At 45.0% G+C, this 17969-nt stretch overlaps 1 protein-coding gene across 2 annotated transcripts in view; it reads left to right on the top strand.

Moving 5' to 3' along the window:
- Positions 1 to 16762, top strand: part of NUS1 (NUS1 dehydrodolichyl diphosphate synthase subunit) — a 33055-nt gene extending 16293 nt beyond the window's left edge. The window contains exons 3-6 of one of the 2 annotated variants that reach the window (XR_006388660.1): positions 10987 to 11139; positions 12289 to 12388; positions 13379 to 14005; positions 15882 to 16762. Coding sequence is in view for 1 of the 2 variants with exons in the window: in XM_044289813.1 (XP_044145748.1) it covers positions 10987 to 11139; positions 12289 to 12388; positions 13379 to 13469 (344 nt within the window). In the remaining variant the exon portion in view is untranslated. Of the gene's footprint in view, positions 1 to 10986; positions 11140 to 12288; positions 12389 to 13378 lie in introns of both variants that reach the window. The other variant, XM_044289813.1, reaches the window with a different exon arrangement.
- Positions 16763 to 17969: the final 1207 nt, after the last annotated feature.

The following is a 17969-nucleotide window of genomic DNA, read 5'->3' on the forward strand; positions in this document are numbered from 1 at the left end:
ACCCCCTTCCTTAGGCGGTATAATTGCACTACTACGATCCGGTTTTCACCTTTATACTTTGTCCCCTGCCATAGGTGGTCTAGGTACAATAACACTATTTTCAGTGCATTCCCCCTTCTGTAGGTGGCGGAATTGTACCTCCACTGGGTTCTGTACCTGCCGTATTCATTAGCTCCTTCCATTGGTGGAGTGTTTCCATTCTCACTGGTTACAAGGGGTACTGTATCCATTACCTCCTTTCTCGGGTGCTAATTGCTCTCCCATAGGGTACAGGATTGCCATATGCACTAGTTTTCACCGTGGGTATTAACCCCCCTTCCTGGTGGGGTGTCTGCCTGTGGCACCAGTTTGGATACGGTCCGGCTGTCGCACTATCCTTCCTTAGGCGGAGTGTTGCGCGTCATTGTGCTTACTACTTGCCTTACTCTCTTTCGCTAGTGATCACTAGCGGGGGGAGTATCTGTACATCTTCAGATTCTGCAATTCAACTGCGCCACGGCTCTAGGTGCCTGCGCTTATTTCATTGGGGGCGTGGCGACAGTCGGTACTTGACGGTGCTCGGTACGCTTACTCTAGTACTATATGAGTTCCGCCAGTACATACGGTGGCTATTCCTCATTGTGTTCCTTTGGAGCTGGGTTTGGGCAGGATTATAACTCCTGCCCAAAACCACTTGTGTCCTAGAAACTCCCATCTCTATGGGTTTCCATTGTCCCAGTCGGTAACGGTATTGTCCGCATCAGTAGTGGTGCGTACACCATTGCACATATATGGTTTACGTGCCAACAGGGCCAAGTGTTACACTGACTCCTTACTCTCTTCCACCATTCCTGATGTGGGAAGTGTTTGGGTTGGCACTCTGGTTTAGTTTTGCAGCCTGTTCAGCCTGTGCGGGTACTAGCGTTCGCAGTCGCTACAGTGGGGCATTCTAACAGGTAGGGGTTCTACCCTGACGCTTGCTGGGCAGTTGTTCCTGTTCAGCGCCCTTCCCGGGTGGAGCGTTTTAAAGTTAGCTCTCCTTCCCTGGGGCTGTATGGTACCGTGGCTTCTACCGGATTCCTCTACGGTATGGGGGTCCTGTGGTAGCCATTGCGTAATCTGGCTCCTCCTGTACGGCTCCTTCTTCAGTTGACGGATTCTTCTGTCTCCGTATTCGGTGGCGTACGCTGCATAGGCTCCTCTTTTGGCGGAGTATGGCATCCCTGCTTTCATCCGGTGGCTACTTCTGTATACTGCTGGTCTCGGATGGGAAACGGGCTTCGTCCTTCCCCCTTTCTCTTTCCGTTCTTCCTTCTCTGGCTCGGGGTTCACGGCCATTCCGCAAACCTTGGTGGTTCCTCTGTTGCTACTCCCCCTCATCTATGTGATGCAGGGTTTTTGGTTCTGTGGTTTTTTCTTTTTCTTTCGGTCTCGTTCCGGACCGACTGTTGGCCTGTGACGTTCCTGTATTCCTCCTCCTACAGGTGTCTCCTACCGTTGGTCCTGGGCGCGCTACCGGTGTGTACCACTACCTCTCGATACTTGACTGGTGTCGGCATGTCTGTCCGATGTAGTCATGCCTTTTCGCTGCGCATTCCGTGACTAGACTATGAGACTCCCCACGCCAGGATGGGCGGGGGTGCTGTCGCGTCTGTTGATGGAGTTTTGTTCCTGGAACGGGACACCCCTTCTCTTCTTCCTCCTTGAGGCAGAAGTTTTTCTCTCTAATCTTGGTTTGGTTGTTTGCTTCCGTCAAGCAGTTTTGCTACACCGTCGATACACGGTCGCTAACGGAGTTCTTCCGTCAATGATTCTCATATCGTCACTACCTTTGACTATCCAATGTGTTGATTCCTGGCTTGCGGTTGGACATGCCTCATTCAGATAGCTTCTCGGTCTCCCGTCAAACCTGGTCGGCTCGGGGGGACATTGGTGGACCACTTCCGTTTCCGTGGAGCGCTTCTCCTTAGCAGGGGTGGATCGGGGTTTTTTTTTTTGCTTGGGCTTTGGTTCTGGCTGGATAGGTTCGGCACTGTGTGGCCTTCCAGCGTCCTCTGACCCACCCGGGGTCCTCAATTCCTTCCTACAGGGAATAGCCGTACGGTTCCTCCATGCCGTCCTCCTTTTACCGCCTGGGATCAGACCTTGGTCTTTTTAGCACTCCGGAATTCTCCCCTTGAACCTGTCCTGGTTCTGCCAGGGGTAGGAGCTTCCCTGGGGCCGTTCTTCCTTTCTCCCGGCGGTGGTCTCTGATTTTCATCTCAATGAAGAATCTGGCCTTCCATCACTACGTACCTCCCCTTCCCACCCTAAGGAACAGGAGTTGGGTCATTTGGCCTTGTCAGGGCTCTGACTGTTTGTCAGCCTCCAGTTCCTTCCGGCGTCCGTGCTCGCCTTGGTTTTGTCTTCCGGAGGGTCCTCGCATAACATTGGCGGCCTCCAGGGTGTCAATTGCACGTCTGCATTTGTTTGAACTTCTGTCCCCGGGGCAGGGTTCCACCCTTCAGTGTTGCGGCTCCTTTCACCAGAGGGGTTAGCGCTCTTGGGCTCGGATGGTTCAAGGTTCAGCCGTGCAGTTGTGCGGGGCGGCTACTGCCCTCCTCCGCTCATTCACAATTATTTGCCAGGTGCATACTTATGCATCGGCGGGCACCGCCTCTGGAAGCTTGGTCTTGCAGGCAGCAGTTTTCTGTTGCCTGCAGGGGCGCTGGCTCCATGGGTCTGTGTTTCTTTCCCCCCCCTTGCGGACTGCTCTTGGACGTCCCAAGGTCTCTGTGTCCCCCAATGAATATGGGCGAGAAAAGGAGATTTTTGTATAACTTACCAGTAAAATCTCTTTCTCGCTCTTCATTGGGGGACACAGCACCCACCCAGTATTGTTGTTTGGTCACGGTTGTGGCAGTTGATGGTTTGAGCCCGTTGGGTCTTTTGCCATGGTTGGTGTTCCGTGTTTTTTCTTAGCTTGCTTCTCCTACTGCTTCTCACAAACTGAAGCTCTCTCTCCAGGCTGGAGGGGGTATAGCTGCCAGGGGAGGAGCTAACAGCTTTATCTAGTGTCAACGCCTCCTAGAGGACATAGCTATACCCAAGGTCTCTGTGTCCCCCAATGAAGAGCGAGAAAGAGATTTTACTGGTAAGTTATACAAAAATCTCCTTTTTTCGGAAATGCTTTATTATGTAAAACTGAAACAAACAACCCCAAAAAATTGGTATTGTCGCATCCATAACAACCTGCTCTATAAAAACAAACAAAAAAACACGTGATCTGTCAGATGAACACTGTAAATAACAAAAAAATAAAAACGGTGTCAAAACAGCAAATTTTTTGTTACCTTGCCTCACAAAAAGTGTAATATAGAGCAACCAAAAATCATATGTACCCTAAAATAGTACCAACAAAACTGCCAGGGGATCTTCAAATGCGACATGGCGGCGTAAAATTATCCCAGTGAAATCTGCCCTCCAAAAACCATATGGCGTTTCTTTCCTTCTGCGCCCTGCCGTGTGCCAGTACAGCAGTTTCCGACCACATATGGGGTGTTTCTGTAAACTATTGAATCGGGGCAATACATTGAGTTTTGTTTGGCTGTTAACCCTTGCTTTGTTAAAGGAAAAAAATTGATTAAAATGGAAAATCTGCCAAAAAAGTGAAAATTCTGAAATTTCCTCTCCATTTTCCATTAATTCTTGTGGAACACCTAAAGGGTTAACAAAGTTTGTAATATCAGTTCTGAATACCTTGAGGATGTATTTTCTAAAATGGGGTCATTTTTGGGGTGGTTTCTATTATGTAAGCCCCACAAAGTGACTTCAGACCTGAACTGGTGCTTAAAAATTGGGTTTTGGAAATTAGATAAGTGTTTTACAGTTATTACCACATAAAGTGACAAATGTCAGATTTGCTAAGAATGGCCTGGGCAGGAAAGTGAAAACTGTCCCGAGGTAGAAAGGGTTAAATACTATGAAATAAACCCAAGTAAAATTCTTTTTTTCTTTTCTTTTCATTTTTTTTTATTTTATTTTTTTATATAATTATATATAAATACAGATGCTGTTTAGTGTGTAAAGGAGGCCTGTGTTTTTAGTAGGCTACAACCCAAATGTGTAGGCTGCTGCTTGGTAATGTTAGCCTTGGTCAGAGGGTGACACTCATTAAGTACTAGGGCTGATGGCACATGGTTCTTGAGATCCACATTTAACTGAAAGGTAGGAATGAACTTTGGCAGAAGCACAGGAGGAAACCGCTCCTAATTTCCCTTGAAGATGTTCCCCTCTGTAGAGATGAGCGAACTTAAAGGGCTTCTGTCAGCCCACTAAACCGTTTTTTTTTTTTTTAGTTAATAATAATCCCTACACTGCAAGCTCCCTATACATCAGCTAAATATTCATTTTTGTTAAAACAATTTTTATAATATGTAAATTACCTTGCTACCAGCAAGTAGGGCGGCTACTTGCTGGTAGCAGCCGCATCCTCCTCTCATAATGACGCCCCCTCCGCTGTGTGAGTGACAGGGCCAGGGAACGGGGATCGCTCTCTGCTGGCCCTGTTTGAATTCAAAATATCGCGCCTGCGCCGTACCCGTCTTTAATTGGCGCAGGCGCACTGAGAGGCGGCCGCTCCATCCTCAATGCGCCTGCGCAGGGTGTAGATGTGACGTCATCAGCGCAGGCGCACTGAGAGGCGGCCGCTCTGTCGGCTGCTCCATCCTCAGTGCGCCTGCGCCGATGACGTCACATCTACACCCGGCGCAGGCGCATTGAGGATGAAGCGGCCGAGAGAGCGATCCCTCTCAGTGCGCCTGCGCCGATTAAAGACTGGTACGGCGCAGGCACGATATTTTGAATTCAAACAGGGCCAGCAGAGAGCGATCCCGTTCCCTGGCCCTGTCACTCACACAGCGGAGGGGGCGTCATTATGAGAGGAGGATGTGGCTGCTACCAGCAAGTAGCCGCCCTACTTGCTGGTAGCAAGGTAATTTACATATTATAAAAATTGCTTTTTAACAAAAATGAATATTTAGCTGATGTATAGGGAGCTCGCAGTGTAGGGATTATTATTAACACCCCCCAAAAAAACGGTTTAGTGGGCTGACAGAAGCCCTTTAAGTTTGGATTTCCACTGAATTGCGTTATGGATTCCGTTACCATGGAACATAAAGGCATTCCGTTATGGAATAGCGTTACAATCCATGTATGCCATATAGCGCTTGTAGCTGATGTCTGAGGAATGATGGATTGGCTGTAACACAGCTGTAGGGTTCTGGTAGAGTATTGTATAAGGGCAATATTCTTCTTGTCACATGCTGGCGTATACTTGTGGATTGTGTATTTTACTTTTTGTAAAAATGACAGTAGAAAATATTTCCCTGTGGTGATTGTAGTCAGTTGCTGAGTAAGCAGACATCAGAGCTGTTGTGCATAACTCCTCAATCCCATGATCAACACTTTATTTTTCTAGAATTCTGCAGGTGCCGTTAGTACTTGTCAAAGCTCCTCAGTGTGTAATAGAAGAACTACAGTTTTGCCATTTTGGCCGGAAGTTATCGGTCACTGACGTTCCCGTGGCAGGTACCAGGAGATCGGAGAGACTGGCAACTCGTGGGTTGAATTGACAAGTTCACTGTGAATCTTATTGTATCTGTGTTTTGGTGAATGCCACACCCCTTGCTTCGGGTGTTGCTTGTTGGTAAACTACCTTTCCCATAAGTAGCCGCTTCTCACTCTTGGAGGTGCGATTTATAGATTTTCTTACTGCTTTCTAACTAACTGGTTAGTTGTACTCTCTGGTGCTTCTGGAGTTGCCAGTTGTCTACTTTCAGATAAGTCTTGTCTGTTCTTATTATTTTGTGTTTGTTATATTCCCTGTTGTTTGTATCTGGGTCTGATACAGAGACTTCCATTTGTCCATCTGGGGATGAATGGGTTGTCTCTGGTCCTAACCTCATTCCAGGGCCTTATAGGGATATAAGGACCTAGGTATACAGCATATGAATATTCCTACCTTCAAGGTCTATTCGAATTAATAGATAGTTAGGGCCCGGATTAGAGTTGTTTAGGAGGTGACCTGTTCCTTCCCTAGCAGGGGCGTACATAGAAATCACTGGGCCCCATAGCAAGAATATGAATTGGGCCCCCTAACCCCACCCACTACCCATGCCTAGCCCATCCCACCTCCTGTCCTGGCTCCTCCCCCGCCACACCCCCATTTGCCAATAAAGAAATGTATACATACGTTAGTACGTATTCGTACTGACCCAGAGAATGAAGGGCACAGGTCAGTTTTGCGGTAAAGGGAATGCCGTAGGAACAAAACCCTGAGGTATCTGAATCTATGGCACTCCTGTGGATATTCCATAAAAGTTTTATCTGCAGTCCTATGTAACACTACAAATAACACAGTGATAACTATCTAAGTACTGATAATGTAGTAGATGTCACCTGCAGTCCTATGTAACAGCACAAATAACACAGTGATAACTCTCTGAATACAGATAACACAGTGATGGCTCTCTGATTACCTAAAATGTAGTAGTATTACCTGCAGTCCTATGTAACACTACAGATAATACTAGTGTAGATAATGTGGTAGTGTTACCTGCAGTCCTATGTAAGGCTACTTTCACACTAGCGTTCGATCGGATCCGTTCTGAACGGATCCGATCATAATAATGCAGACGGAGGCTCCGTTCAGAACGGATCCGTCTGCATTATTTTAGCATATAAAAGCTAAGTGTGAAAATAGCCTGGGACGGATCCGTCCAGACTTTCAATGTAAAGTCAATGGGGGACGGATCCGCTTGAAGATTGAGCCACATTGTGGCATCTTCAAACGGATCCGTCCCCATTGACTTACATTGTAAGTCTGGACGGATCCGCACGGATCCGCACGCCTCCGCACGGCCAGGCGGACACCCGAACGCTGCAAGCAGCGTTCAGCTGTCCGCCTGTCCGTGCGGAGGCGAGCGGAGCGGAGGCTGAACGCCGCCAGACTGATGCAGTCTGAGCGGATCCGCTCCATTCAGACTGCATCAGGGCTGGACGGCTGCGTTCGGGTCCGCTCGTGAGCCCCTTCAAACGGAGCTCACGAGCGGACCGACGAACGCTAGTGTGAAAGTAGCCTAAAACCACAGATAACACTAGTGTAGATCATGTGCTAGTGTTACTTACCTCCTTAGTGTGCCTCCCTGTGTCTCTCCCACGGGACTCCATGCTGGCGGTGCTGCCTCCTCTTCCATCTTCTTCTTCTTCTTGCCCCGCACAGAATGTCCTGATGCAGCTGTGTCAAGACATAGGAACACTGTGGGCATGGTGATGGTGACACACAGGGACAGAAACACACATACAGGGACAGACAGACACACAGACACACAGACACACAGACACACACACACACACACACACAGGGACAGACACACATACATGAAATAAATATGATCACATCACACATCGCTGCTCCTGCCTGTCTGCTTTGGTGAAGCTGGGCATAGATGGGCTATGTTAGGATTTAGCAGAGTGGGCACAGGACAGTGGATACAGGGCACGATATGTATGTGAGCACAGCTGAACGAGTGCAGGGCAGGAGCCCGCATACATATCGCTCCTCCTGTCTGTGTCATAACCCTCCCCCGGGCATTTTGGGGGGCATTAGGGGTTGGATAACCCCTTCAACTCCTTGCTGCTGATGCTAAGTGTGGACATAGCCACCAATAATATCCCCCTTCCCTCCTAAAGGTGACTTATGTGCTGGTGGGGGGGATATGATTGGTGGCTATGTGCACACCCAGCATCAGCTTCAAGGACTTAAAACCCCTATAATGCCCCCCATAATGCCCGGGGGTGAGGAGTAGGAGGAAAGCACACTGGAGCACATTGTCCTCCTGAATCCTCTATTAGCCTACAGACACACACACCCCCCCCCCCCCCCCTTAAAAAAACACACACAAAAACACTGCTTGCTGCTGCTGCCCTCCCCCATCAAGGATACCCTTATGATCTGAGTACATTGTCCTCCTAAGTCATCTCTACGAGCCTACAGGGCCCCCCTCCCCCTCTTACTGTGGCAGTGTGTTTATGTGCACTGTTCACTGTCCGGACGGAGCGATCCTTCAGTCTAGCAGCAGGAGGGGAGGGGGGGGGTCGGGGGTGCTGCAGTTGAACTCACTGTAATGATGAATTGAGGCAGACATGAGCGCAGCAGAAGGATACTACTCTGGGCGCACGCCTCTGTCTGTACTTCAGCGGTGCCTGCTCCTGCTGATCTTTGCTCTGCTAAACAGCCAGTGTAAAATGCAGGGAACGAGCGAGCCCGCAGCCTGGATCATGGAGCGGTCGGGGGAGGGGGGAGCAGGACGGCCGGACCCGAGGGAAAACAACTTTGTGAATAAACTGTGCAGAGTAGACAAAGGGGGCGGAGCCTTCCATGCGCTCCGGGCCCCCCTGTGCCGCGGGCCCCATAGCAATGGCGTGGTCTGCCTATATTGGCGGTACGCCACTGTTCCCTAGTTTCCAGGCCTACTGTTCCCCTTCCCTCCTGTGTTTAGTGTGGAGGTTTTTTCCCCCCACACTGATCGTGACATTATCAAGCTCTGCACCCCAGAATTCTGGGGTTAAGAAATAGGGAGTTTGTTGCTTTTTTAGTAAAAACTTTGCAACTATTTTACACCACTCTAGTTTTGCTCAGTAAGTAGCCTGTTGAGCCAGATTACACCAGATTCTAAAAAAAAGTGTAGACTTCTCCAAAACTAACGAAAAAATCCCCTTGTGATTAATCTACACTGGTTGGTGTAGGCCCATGTAGGTGTCATCTGCTGTAGGATAGGCACTACTCACCTCTTCCTGTAGCAGCTTAGGTGTGTGATTTACAGAATAACGGACCCCTATAATAAGTATAAAGAAGATTAGTCACCTCAGAGTTCTTACGAACAGCGATTTAGACGCCGGACTTGTTAAACCTGTGCTGGCGAATGATGTGCCTAAGTTAGGTGGAGTAGCTTGCCTCTGCTTAACTTCAGCGTATCCACCACCTGTCTAAATCCACTGCAGCTTCCCTGCTGGCGAATACGCCTAAAACAAGTGTAGAAAATGTTAAATAATATGGGCTGGCCAGTCCGACCCTAATCCACTCCCCCTTTATTTATAGACCTGTCATGAGCGGGGAAAAATCCCCTTTGCAATCGAATCTGGGACAGATATACGCCAAAATTACATTCAGTACAGACCAAAAGTTTGGACACACCTTCTCATTCAAAGAGTTTTCTTTATTTTCATGACTGTAAATTGTAGATTCACACTGAAGGCATCAAAACTATGAATTAATACATGTGGAATTATATACATAACAAAAAAGTGTGAAACAACTGAAAATATGTCATATTCTAGGTTCTTCAAAGTAGCCAGCTTTAGCTTTGATTACTGCTTTGCACACTCTTGGCATTCTCTTGATGAGCTTCAAGAGGTAGTCACCTGAAATGGTTTTCACTTCACAGGTGTGCCCTGTCAGGTTTAATAAGTGGGATTTCTTGCCTTATAAATGGGGTTGGGACCATCAGTTGCGTTGTGGAGAAGTCGGGTGGATACACAGCTGATAGTCCTACTGGATAGACTGTTAGCTGCTTTTTTCTTGCCATAATACAAATTCTAAGTAAAGAAAAATGAGTGGCCATCATTACTTTAAGAACTGAAGGTCAGTCAGTCCGAAAAATTGGGAAACCTTTGAAAGTGTCCCCAAGTGCAGTCACAAAAACAATTGAGCGCTACAAAGAAACTGGCTCACATGCAGACCTCGCCAGGAAAGGAAGACCAAGAGTCACCTCTGCTGCGGAGGATAAGTTCATCCGAGTCACCAGCCTCAGAAATCGCAGGTTAACAGCAGCTCAGATTAGAGACCAGGTCAATGCCACACAGAGTTCTAGCAGCAGACACATCTCTAGAACAACTGTTAAGAGGAGACTGTGTGAATCAGGCCTTCATGGTAGAATATCTGCTAGGAAACCACTGCTAAGGACAGGCAACAAGCAGAAGAGACTTGTTTGGGCTAAAGAACACAAGGAATGGACATTAGACCAGTGGAAATCTGTGCTTTGGTCTAATGAGTCCAAATTTGAGCTCTTTGGTTCCAACCACTGTGTCTATGTGCGGAGCAGAAAAGGTGAACGGATGGACTCTACATGCCTGGTTCCCTCCGTGAAGCATGGAGGAGGATGTGTGACACTGTTGGGGATTTATTCAAAATTGAAGGCATACTGAACCAGCATGGCTACCACAGCATCTTGCAGCGGCATGCTATTCCATCCGGTTTGCGTTTAGTTGGACCATCATATATTTTTCAACAGGACAATGTCCCCAAACACACCTCCAGGCTGTGTAAGGGCTATTTGACCATGAAGGAGAGTAAAGCGGTGCTGCGCCAGATGACCTGGCCTCCACAGTCACCGGACCTGAACCCAATCAAGATGGTTTGGGGTGAGCTGGTGAGTAAAGGCAAAAGGGCCAACAAGTGCTAAGCATCTCTGGGAACTCCTTCAAGACTGTTGGAAGACCATTTCAGGTGACTACCTCTTGAAGCGCATCAAGAGAATGCCAAGAGTGTGCAAAGCAATAATCAAAGCAAAAGGTGGCTACTTTGAAGAACCTAGAATATGACATATTTTCAGTTGTTTCACACTTTTTTGTTATGTATATAATTCCACATGTGTTAATTCATAGTTTTGATGCCTTCAGTGTGAATCTACAATTTTCATAGTCATGAAAATAAAGAAAACTCTTTGAATGAGAAGGTGTGTCCAAACTTTTTGTCTGTACTGTATATCTAATAATTGACCCCCTTGCTTTTTAATCAGTTGGCCCCACTGAAAATGGCAATTTTCTATGGGAATCACTGACAGCTATAAAAGTAAGCAGAACAGAATACCCATGCTTCTGGGAGAAAACGCCATGTTTTTCTAACCCTATACAAAATGTGATAATGCTCTTGACTAATGATATTACATATGTCTTGTATATCTACAGCTTTTCTCCATTTGCCTGTGCTAAAGGTGCTGTCTCCAGAGGACGGGAAGCCAAACATGGTGAAAGCTGCTCAGAATTTTTGTCAACTAGTAGCAGACCGACAGAAGACACCGGCAGACTTGGATGTAGATGCCTTCGACCACCTTTTAAGAAGTAATCCGTTCACCATAATCTTGTACTGTTTTCAGGTTATGGCTGTTTTGGCAATGTGTCACCAATCAATGAAAGCTGGACAGTTTTTGTAATTCTATTACCTGTAATTTATATAGTGCCACCCTGTTGTTAAAGGGGTTCTGCACTTTCATTTAACTGATGATCTATCCTCTGGATAGATCATCAGCTTCTGATTGGCGAGGGTCCGACAGCAGGGACTCCCGCCGATCAGCTGTTTGAGAAGGCAGCAGCGACGCAGTCTTCTCACTGTTTACCGCTGGCCCAGTGACATCATAACTAGTGTGGGCGGGGCTAAGCTCTGTTCACTTGAATGGAGCTTAGCCACGCCCATGCTAGTTGATACTAGTCGTGACATCACTGGGCCGGCGGTTAACAGTGAGAAGGCCGCTGCGTTGCTGGAGCGCCGCTGCCTTCTCAGTTGGCGGGGCTACCGGGTGTTGGACCCACGCCGATCAGAAGCTGATGATCTATCCAGAGGATAGATCATCAGTTAAATGAAAGTGCAGAACCCCTTTAAGTGCTTTAATGTGTGTTTTTACATTGTTGGTTTAGTTTGAAATCTACATAAGACATGTGGTAGAGCACCAATTTAGCTTGCCAGCCACTGAATCGTGGAGTTATAGGCTCCTTCTCCATGTGCACCCCCTCCCCTAATAAGATTAGCCGATTCACGCAGCACCTTTAGTGTGGATCGGTAGTCGGACATTCTAGTCATTCCTGTATCGGCCTCAATGTCAGACTCATAGGGATGAATAGAGGCCTGACGTCTGGTGCACACTAAGGATACATGGGGAAAAGGCGGCCATAACCAGAGATTATAATTCTAGGATACAGCAGCCGGTGAGGTCAGCCGTGGCTTTTCTATATTTCGTATATGCTTATATTTGATCAGGTTTCTTTAAAGAGAATATATTGAGGGATTTTCCGAGTTATTTGAAAACTTGCCCATCTTGAAATGTCTCCTTTAAGGACACATAGCCTAGTACACAGACCCTGTGTGTTAGTACACAGACCCCTCAGTAACAGATCTGCCACATGTGAATGTACCCTAAACATGGTGTAAGAATTGGGCTCAATTGTTAGGCACTCCTTAACCTTCTTATTTTTTCTTTATTTTTCTTCTTCCAGGTACACACAACTTTCCAGACCCTGATCTAATATTAAAATTTGGCACTACCAGTAGCACATTAGGTTTTCTGCCATGGCATATAAGACTTTCAGAAATTATGTAAGTAAATGAATTCTCTCCTTTCCAGCATATTTTACTATTGTTTTAAATTTAAAGGGGTTGTCCAAGATATTTAAAAACTCTAGTAATTAAAAAAAATATATATTACATATTCCTTTAGGCCTCTTTCACCCGAGCGTTACAGATTATCTCGGTGCGTTGAGTGAAACGCTGCAGCTGGAGTGGAGGAGACTTTACCAAAAGTGGTGTAAAGGAAAACTAGCTTAGTTGCCCGTAGCAACCAGTCGGATTCCACTTGTCATTTTTCTGAGGATCTGATGCCTTTTTTTTACGGACAGTGTCCACATCTGTTTATGGTAAATCCAGTAGTCTTTGCCTGTCAGAGGAGCAGACTACAGAAATTGCTGTATCCAGCATATCCATACACCGCTGTTGCCCGCTGGATCCTTATGATGGGATCTTTCAGGTTTCCAATGTGAATTCTAGCTCTCTGCCAGAACAAAACGCTGCATGCAGAGGTACTTTTTGTGGCACAGAGCTGACATTCATGCCGGAAACCCAACAGATCCCATTATGGAGAAAGGGGCTCCGATGGTGTCTGGCTATGCTGGATACGATAATTCCAGTAGTCTGTTCTTCTGTCAGAAAAGACTACCAGATTTACCTAAGGTCTCTTTCACACAAGCTTTACAGATTATCTTAGGGTGCGTTCTGTGCTTTTGACGCACATGATAAAAAAAAAAAAAAAACGTACAAACAACATCTGTTGGTAACCATCCGTGAAAAACAGATTGCATTTAGGTGCAACGCGTTTTTCACTGTGAAGCCCAATTCACTTCTGTGGGGCCAGAACTGTGTGAAAAACACAGAATATAGAACATGCTGCGATTCTCACGCAACGCAGGACTGATGGGTGAAAAACGCTTATGCACACAGACCCACTGAAGTAAATTGGTCCTGAAGGGTAGCATTATGGAATTACATGGCTACTGTCTAGCATTTATGCAATGTGCCTTCCTTTTTTTTCAGTTCTCTACCATCCCATGTTAATATCCAATATGAAGACTTTTTCCATGCTCTCCGTTGCTACGCGGGCTGTGAGCAGCGGCTTGGGAAGTGACCTCGCTTTCTTTTGGGCCGGTTCAAGCTTCCTCCAAAAGGGACTCAATGCATCTGTTTACAAGCAATCTGTGATTCAGTCAGTCCAGTTCACAGTTTGTACCCCGGATACGGTTTTGTCATTTGCCATAGACCTGGTTATAATGGTGTCTCTATAGCGCACAGTGTTCACAGCTCTTCTGGAAGAGGATCTGCAAAGATGACTGAGTCATGGACAGTGGTGCTGCGATGCTGTTTAGGAGTCTACTGTTCACCCTGCTCATCAACCTGACGTGCCAGTAGAATATCCAGTATTGGGTGCATTATTGGTGACCACCTGGGTCATCATCCGTCCAGCTGCTGTCGTGGTATGGACAGAATTGCGGATGCGCATTGTACAGGGGCTGCGTATAGTTCACCTCCGTAATAACAGGATATTCTGTGTTCTGCAGCACCAAATCTATCTCATGTGAGAGATTTTCCTAACCTTCTCATCAAGTATATTCAAATAGAAAATTATACAAGCAAATCCCAGGTCAAATATATTAACTACTACAGGTACTGAGAACTTGAATAGGTCTTCTAAGAATTTGCACTGAAATTACATGTCAGCACACATTGTATTATTTATTTGTTAATATATTCCAGATATTATTTTTATTTTTTTTAAGTAAGGGTTTTTAAAAAAAAAAATTGCCGGCTTGATATACATGGATCATCTTACTCATGTATTCTAGAGCAATGCTCTTTATATTCATTTTGAGAATTAAAGGGAGTCCTTAAAAATCATTTTTTTTTTTTTTTTTTATATATTTTTTTTTTTTCAGGGTAAGCATACCACCATGTAGGGTGGGGTGCCCCCGAATCATGACCATACCATTCTTGTGAAAATCCAGTCCTGTAATCCTGGGAAATGCATGGTATTTTTATGCAAATTAGGTATCCAGTGCAATATGAACAGGGCTGACGCTGCCCAATCCTTAGGCAGGTGCACATTATGGAGCAGCCCTGCCCACGGTGCACATTTAAACTGTATTTGCATAATAATGAAAATAAACTATTCCCAGGATTAGAGGACCAGATTTCAACAAGGTGAGGTGTGGTTATATTTCGTGGCACCTACCCTACATTGCGGTATGCTTATTTTGAATCTGAGTTTGGAGGTGACAAGCTCCTATGTAATAATTAGTCTGATGCTGTTGTTCTGATACACGATCCTTAAAAAAAATAAAAAAAATATGGAAAGTAGACAGAATATATCCGGCCATAAAGTCCAGTCTCCAGCCGTGGAGCATTACCAACCTGAGTAAAACTGAAAGACTTCCTTGTGCCAATTGCAGGGCATGAGGGCTGGTTGTATGACTCTGTGGCATTCTTTAAGTCCTGGTGTCATGCACTTCCCTTTCAGGCCCTGCACTTGGTATAACACAATTGTGACTAAGTGATTGAAAAAAAAATCATCCTGCTGCGCCTCTTCTGCTGGTGTGGCATCTAAAAATATGCACTGCCAACACATGAACTGAATCTGGGAGACACATCCAGATCTGCATATGTTGCCTCCAGCCAGTGACTTTTTGCTGCCCAATGGCCTGAACATATTCAAGCACTGCCTTGAACAGAGTAGGACCAAAGTATTTATTACCACACTAAAGTTATATTGACAAACTATAGTTTTCACCAGTGACTCGGCTATATCTTGTAATTCAGACATACTGCTAGTATTTTAGGTTTCATTTTTTGGGTGTTGGCTGCCATGTAATATTTGAGAGAACTCTTCCTGTAGTAGACCCCACTTGTTTCCGCAATCATTACGTTGTATCTTCCAGAGTTGGTTGTTCTGTTGCTATAGAGTATGCCAAGATGCAGTACCCTTTTTGAAAAATATCGTATGGTGACTAAGTAACGAAAAACAAGCTGTGCCACGTGAAGAATCTGTTTATATATAAAAAAAAAAATACATTAAAGTCTCTAAAATATCAGAAATGTTTTTTTCTTACATGCATGCTGTCGCTTGTACATCTTGATACCATTGTGTGATACATTCTCCTGAATCCGATTTAAGGGGTCTTCTCAATCTACAAAACTTGCTGGATCTTTTACTCTTGATATTCCTTAAACCCCCAGCACTTGAGTTTACAAACTGAGTCCATTTCAAATGTACCTGGTCTTCTGAGGAAACTTAATAATATTCCTTACTCTATTGGATTTTACAACAGTCTTTTCTCTGTGTGCGCACAGCTGGAGCAGGAGTAACCTTCAGCTAGAACAGGAGACCTCTTGAGGCTAAATTGCTTTTACTGTAGCCCATCAGCAAGCTTTAGACTCTTTTCTGGCAGTCTTCAGACATCAACCAACATATATGCTGCATTCTGTACTATGTTGATGAGCTCCATTGTCAATGACGGGAAATGTAACTTAAGCTTCTCTTCTGCAGGTTGAGGCCAGTTATGTTTGCAGCAGAATGCTTGAATGACTATGTAGAACACCTTCCAGCTGGTTAGAAGATGTATATATTCATGAAGGTCAACTTCAAAAACTTTGGATTCATCATTACTTTACACAGACTATTCACAACATGTGCGATCCACCATCAGAAATATTTATAAATAGTTCTGTACATTAAAGAGGATCCCAGTTACTACACAGGATAGGGGATAATAATTATCTGTGGGGGTCCGACTGCTGGGACTCTTTGTCCCTTTCCAGTGTCCTGATGTAGCTCTATTCATTCTGTATGGGACGGCTGTAGATAATCAAGCACTATACTCTGCTGTAATCTCTGGCAGTTCCATACAAAAAGAATGGCGCGCCAGTGCACATGCTAGACTGTCGCTTCATTAGGAAGGGGGAATGGGTCCTCCAGTCTTGGGATCTGTCGGAGTCCCATTAGGTGGACCACCACTGATCAGTTAGTTATCCCCTAGTCAGTGTGTGTGGGGGTAACTTGTAGCAACCAGAATGTACTGTGATTAAACCAAATGTTCATTTAATCAGGCAGAAAAAGCTTTTTTGACCCAACCAAGGTTTGTTTTTTTACTCTTACGACAAGACGTTCAACATGTACCCACTTGTACCAAGCACTGTCCATCGGGGTTTGATCTGAATGTAAAGGCTTTATCATCGGTTCCACAATTTTTCCATAAAGTCTGTACAAAATGAGTATTTTTGTGCTCTGTGTCGCTGTAATGTCTGGCTACATGTAAATATGTAAAGTTTTTTTTGTTTCAAAAACTCAACATTGAATTTTAATATTGAGAAATGAATCCATTGTATAAGAAGAGATTGGAAATAAAGTCTGAATGCTTCATAAGTTTATCAGCTGGTCAGACAGTCTTATGATTGCTCACATATAACGTGACCTGCTTTAACCTAGTGCTAGTAAAGACACAATCATGCCTGTACCAGGTCATGGGTGGAAGGAGAGCGGAATCTTGCACGACTTGTGAGGGTGTCATCATGGAGATGTTGGAGAAATCCATTCTCCCAACTGTCATTATCAGATCTCCAAAGAAAGGAGTAAAACGCCCCAAAAATGGGATTGGATCCCGCAATGATATTGCAAGGATGTTTATCCGTCATTTGAGCAAACATTACTAACCCGTGTGAATATTCTACTTATATAGATATGTATTTTTTAAAATAAAAATTGGTGTATGATATTCTCAATATAATTTTTTGAAGGCCCTCCACCTATGCTAGTCTGTCCATATAGTTTAAAGAGTACCTGTACTTCAGCAAAACTTTTTATATGTCAGTGACATAGCAAGAGGGATCTAAGTGCTGAAGCCCCTGCCAATTGCTAAAAAAAAAAGGGTGTTTTCTATGTATGGAAGTGTCCCTTTAAGAAAAGCTATATTGCATTTGCATAGCAGGATTTAATTTAGATTTAGGCCTCTTTCACACGACCGTATGGCTTTTTCAGTGTTTTGCGGGCAGTTTTTTCCGGATCCGTTGTTACTTTTTTGTTTCTGTTGTGTTTCCGTTTTCAGTTCCGTTTTTCTGTATGGCATATACAGTAATTACATAGAAAAACAATTGGGCTGGGCATAACATTTTCATTAGATGGTTCAGCAAGGAACGGATACGGATGCATTTCCGTATGTGTTCTGTTTTTTTGCGGACTCATTGACTTGAATGGAGCCATGGAACGTGATTTGCGGGCAATAATAGGACATGTTCTATCTTTCAACGGAACGGAAATACGGAAACAGAATGCTTACGGAGTACATTCAGTTTTTTTGCGGAACCATTGAAATGAATGGTTCCGTTTATGGAACGCAACGAACGGCCTGTAAACGGGGAAAGAAAAAAAAAAAGGTCGTGTGAAAGAGGCCTTATGCAGAAAATTTACACCTACTCCATCACAAAGATATGAAGGCTGGGTTTCCCCTTCATGTTTTTTTTTTATGCAGTTTTTGAAGTCAAAGCCAGGAGCTGTATAAAATAAAGACATAACATATTCAACCATTAAATTCCCTGACGGTCACACCACCTTTCTGACATTACTATATTAATACAATAA

The sequence above is a fragment of the Bufo gargarizans genome, chromosome 4, assembly GCF_014858855.1.
Source record: "Bufo gargarizans isolate SCDJY-AF-19 chromosome 4, ASM1485885v1, whole genome shotgun sequence".
NCBI classification, from domain to species: Eukaryota; Metazoa; Chordata; class Amphibia; order Anura; family Bufonidae; genus Bufo; species Bufo gargarizans.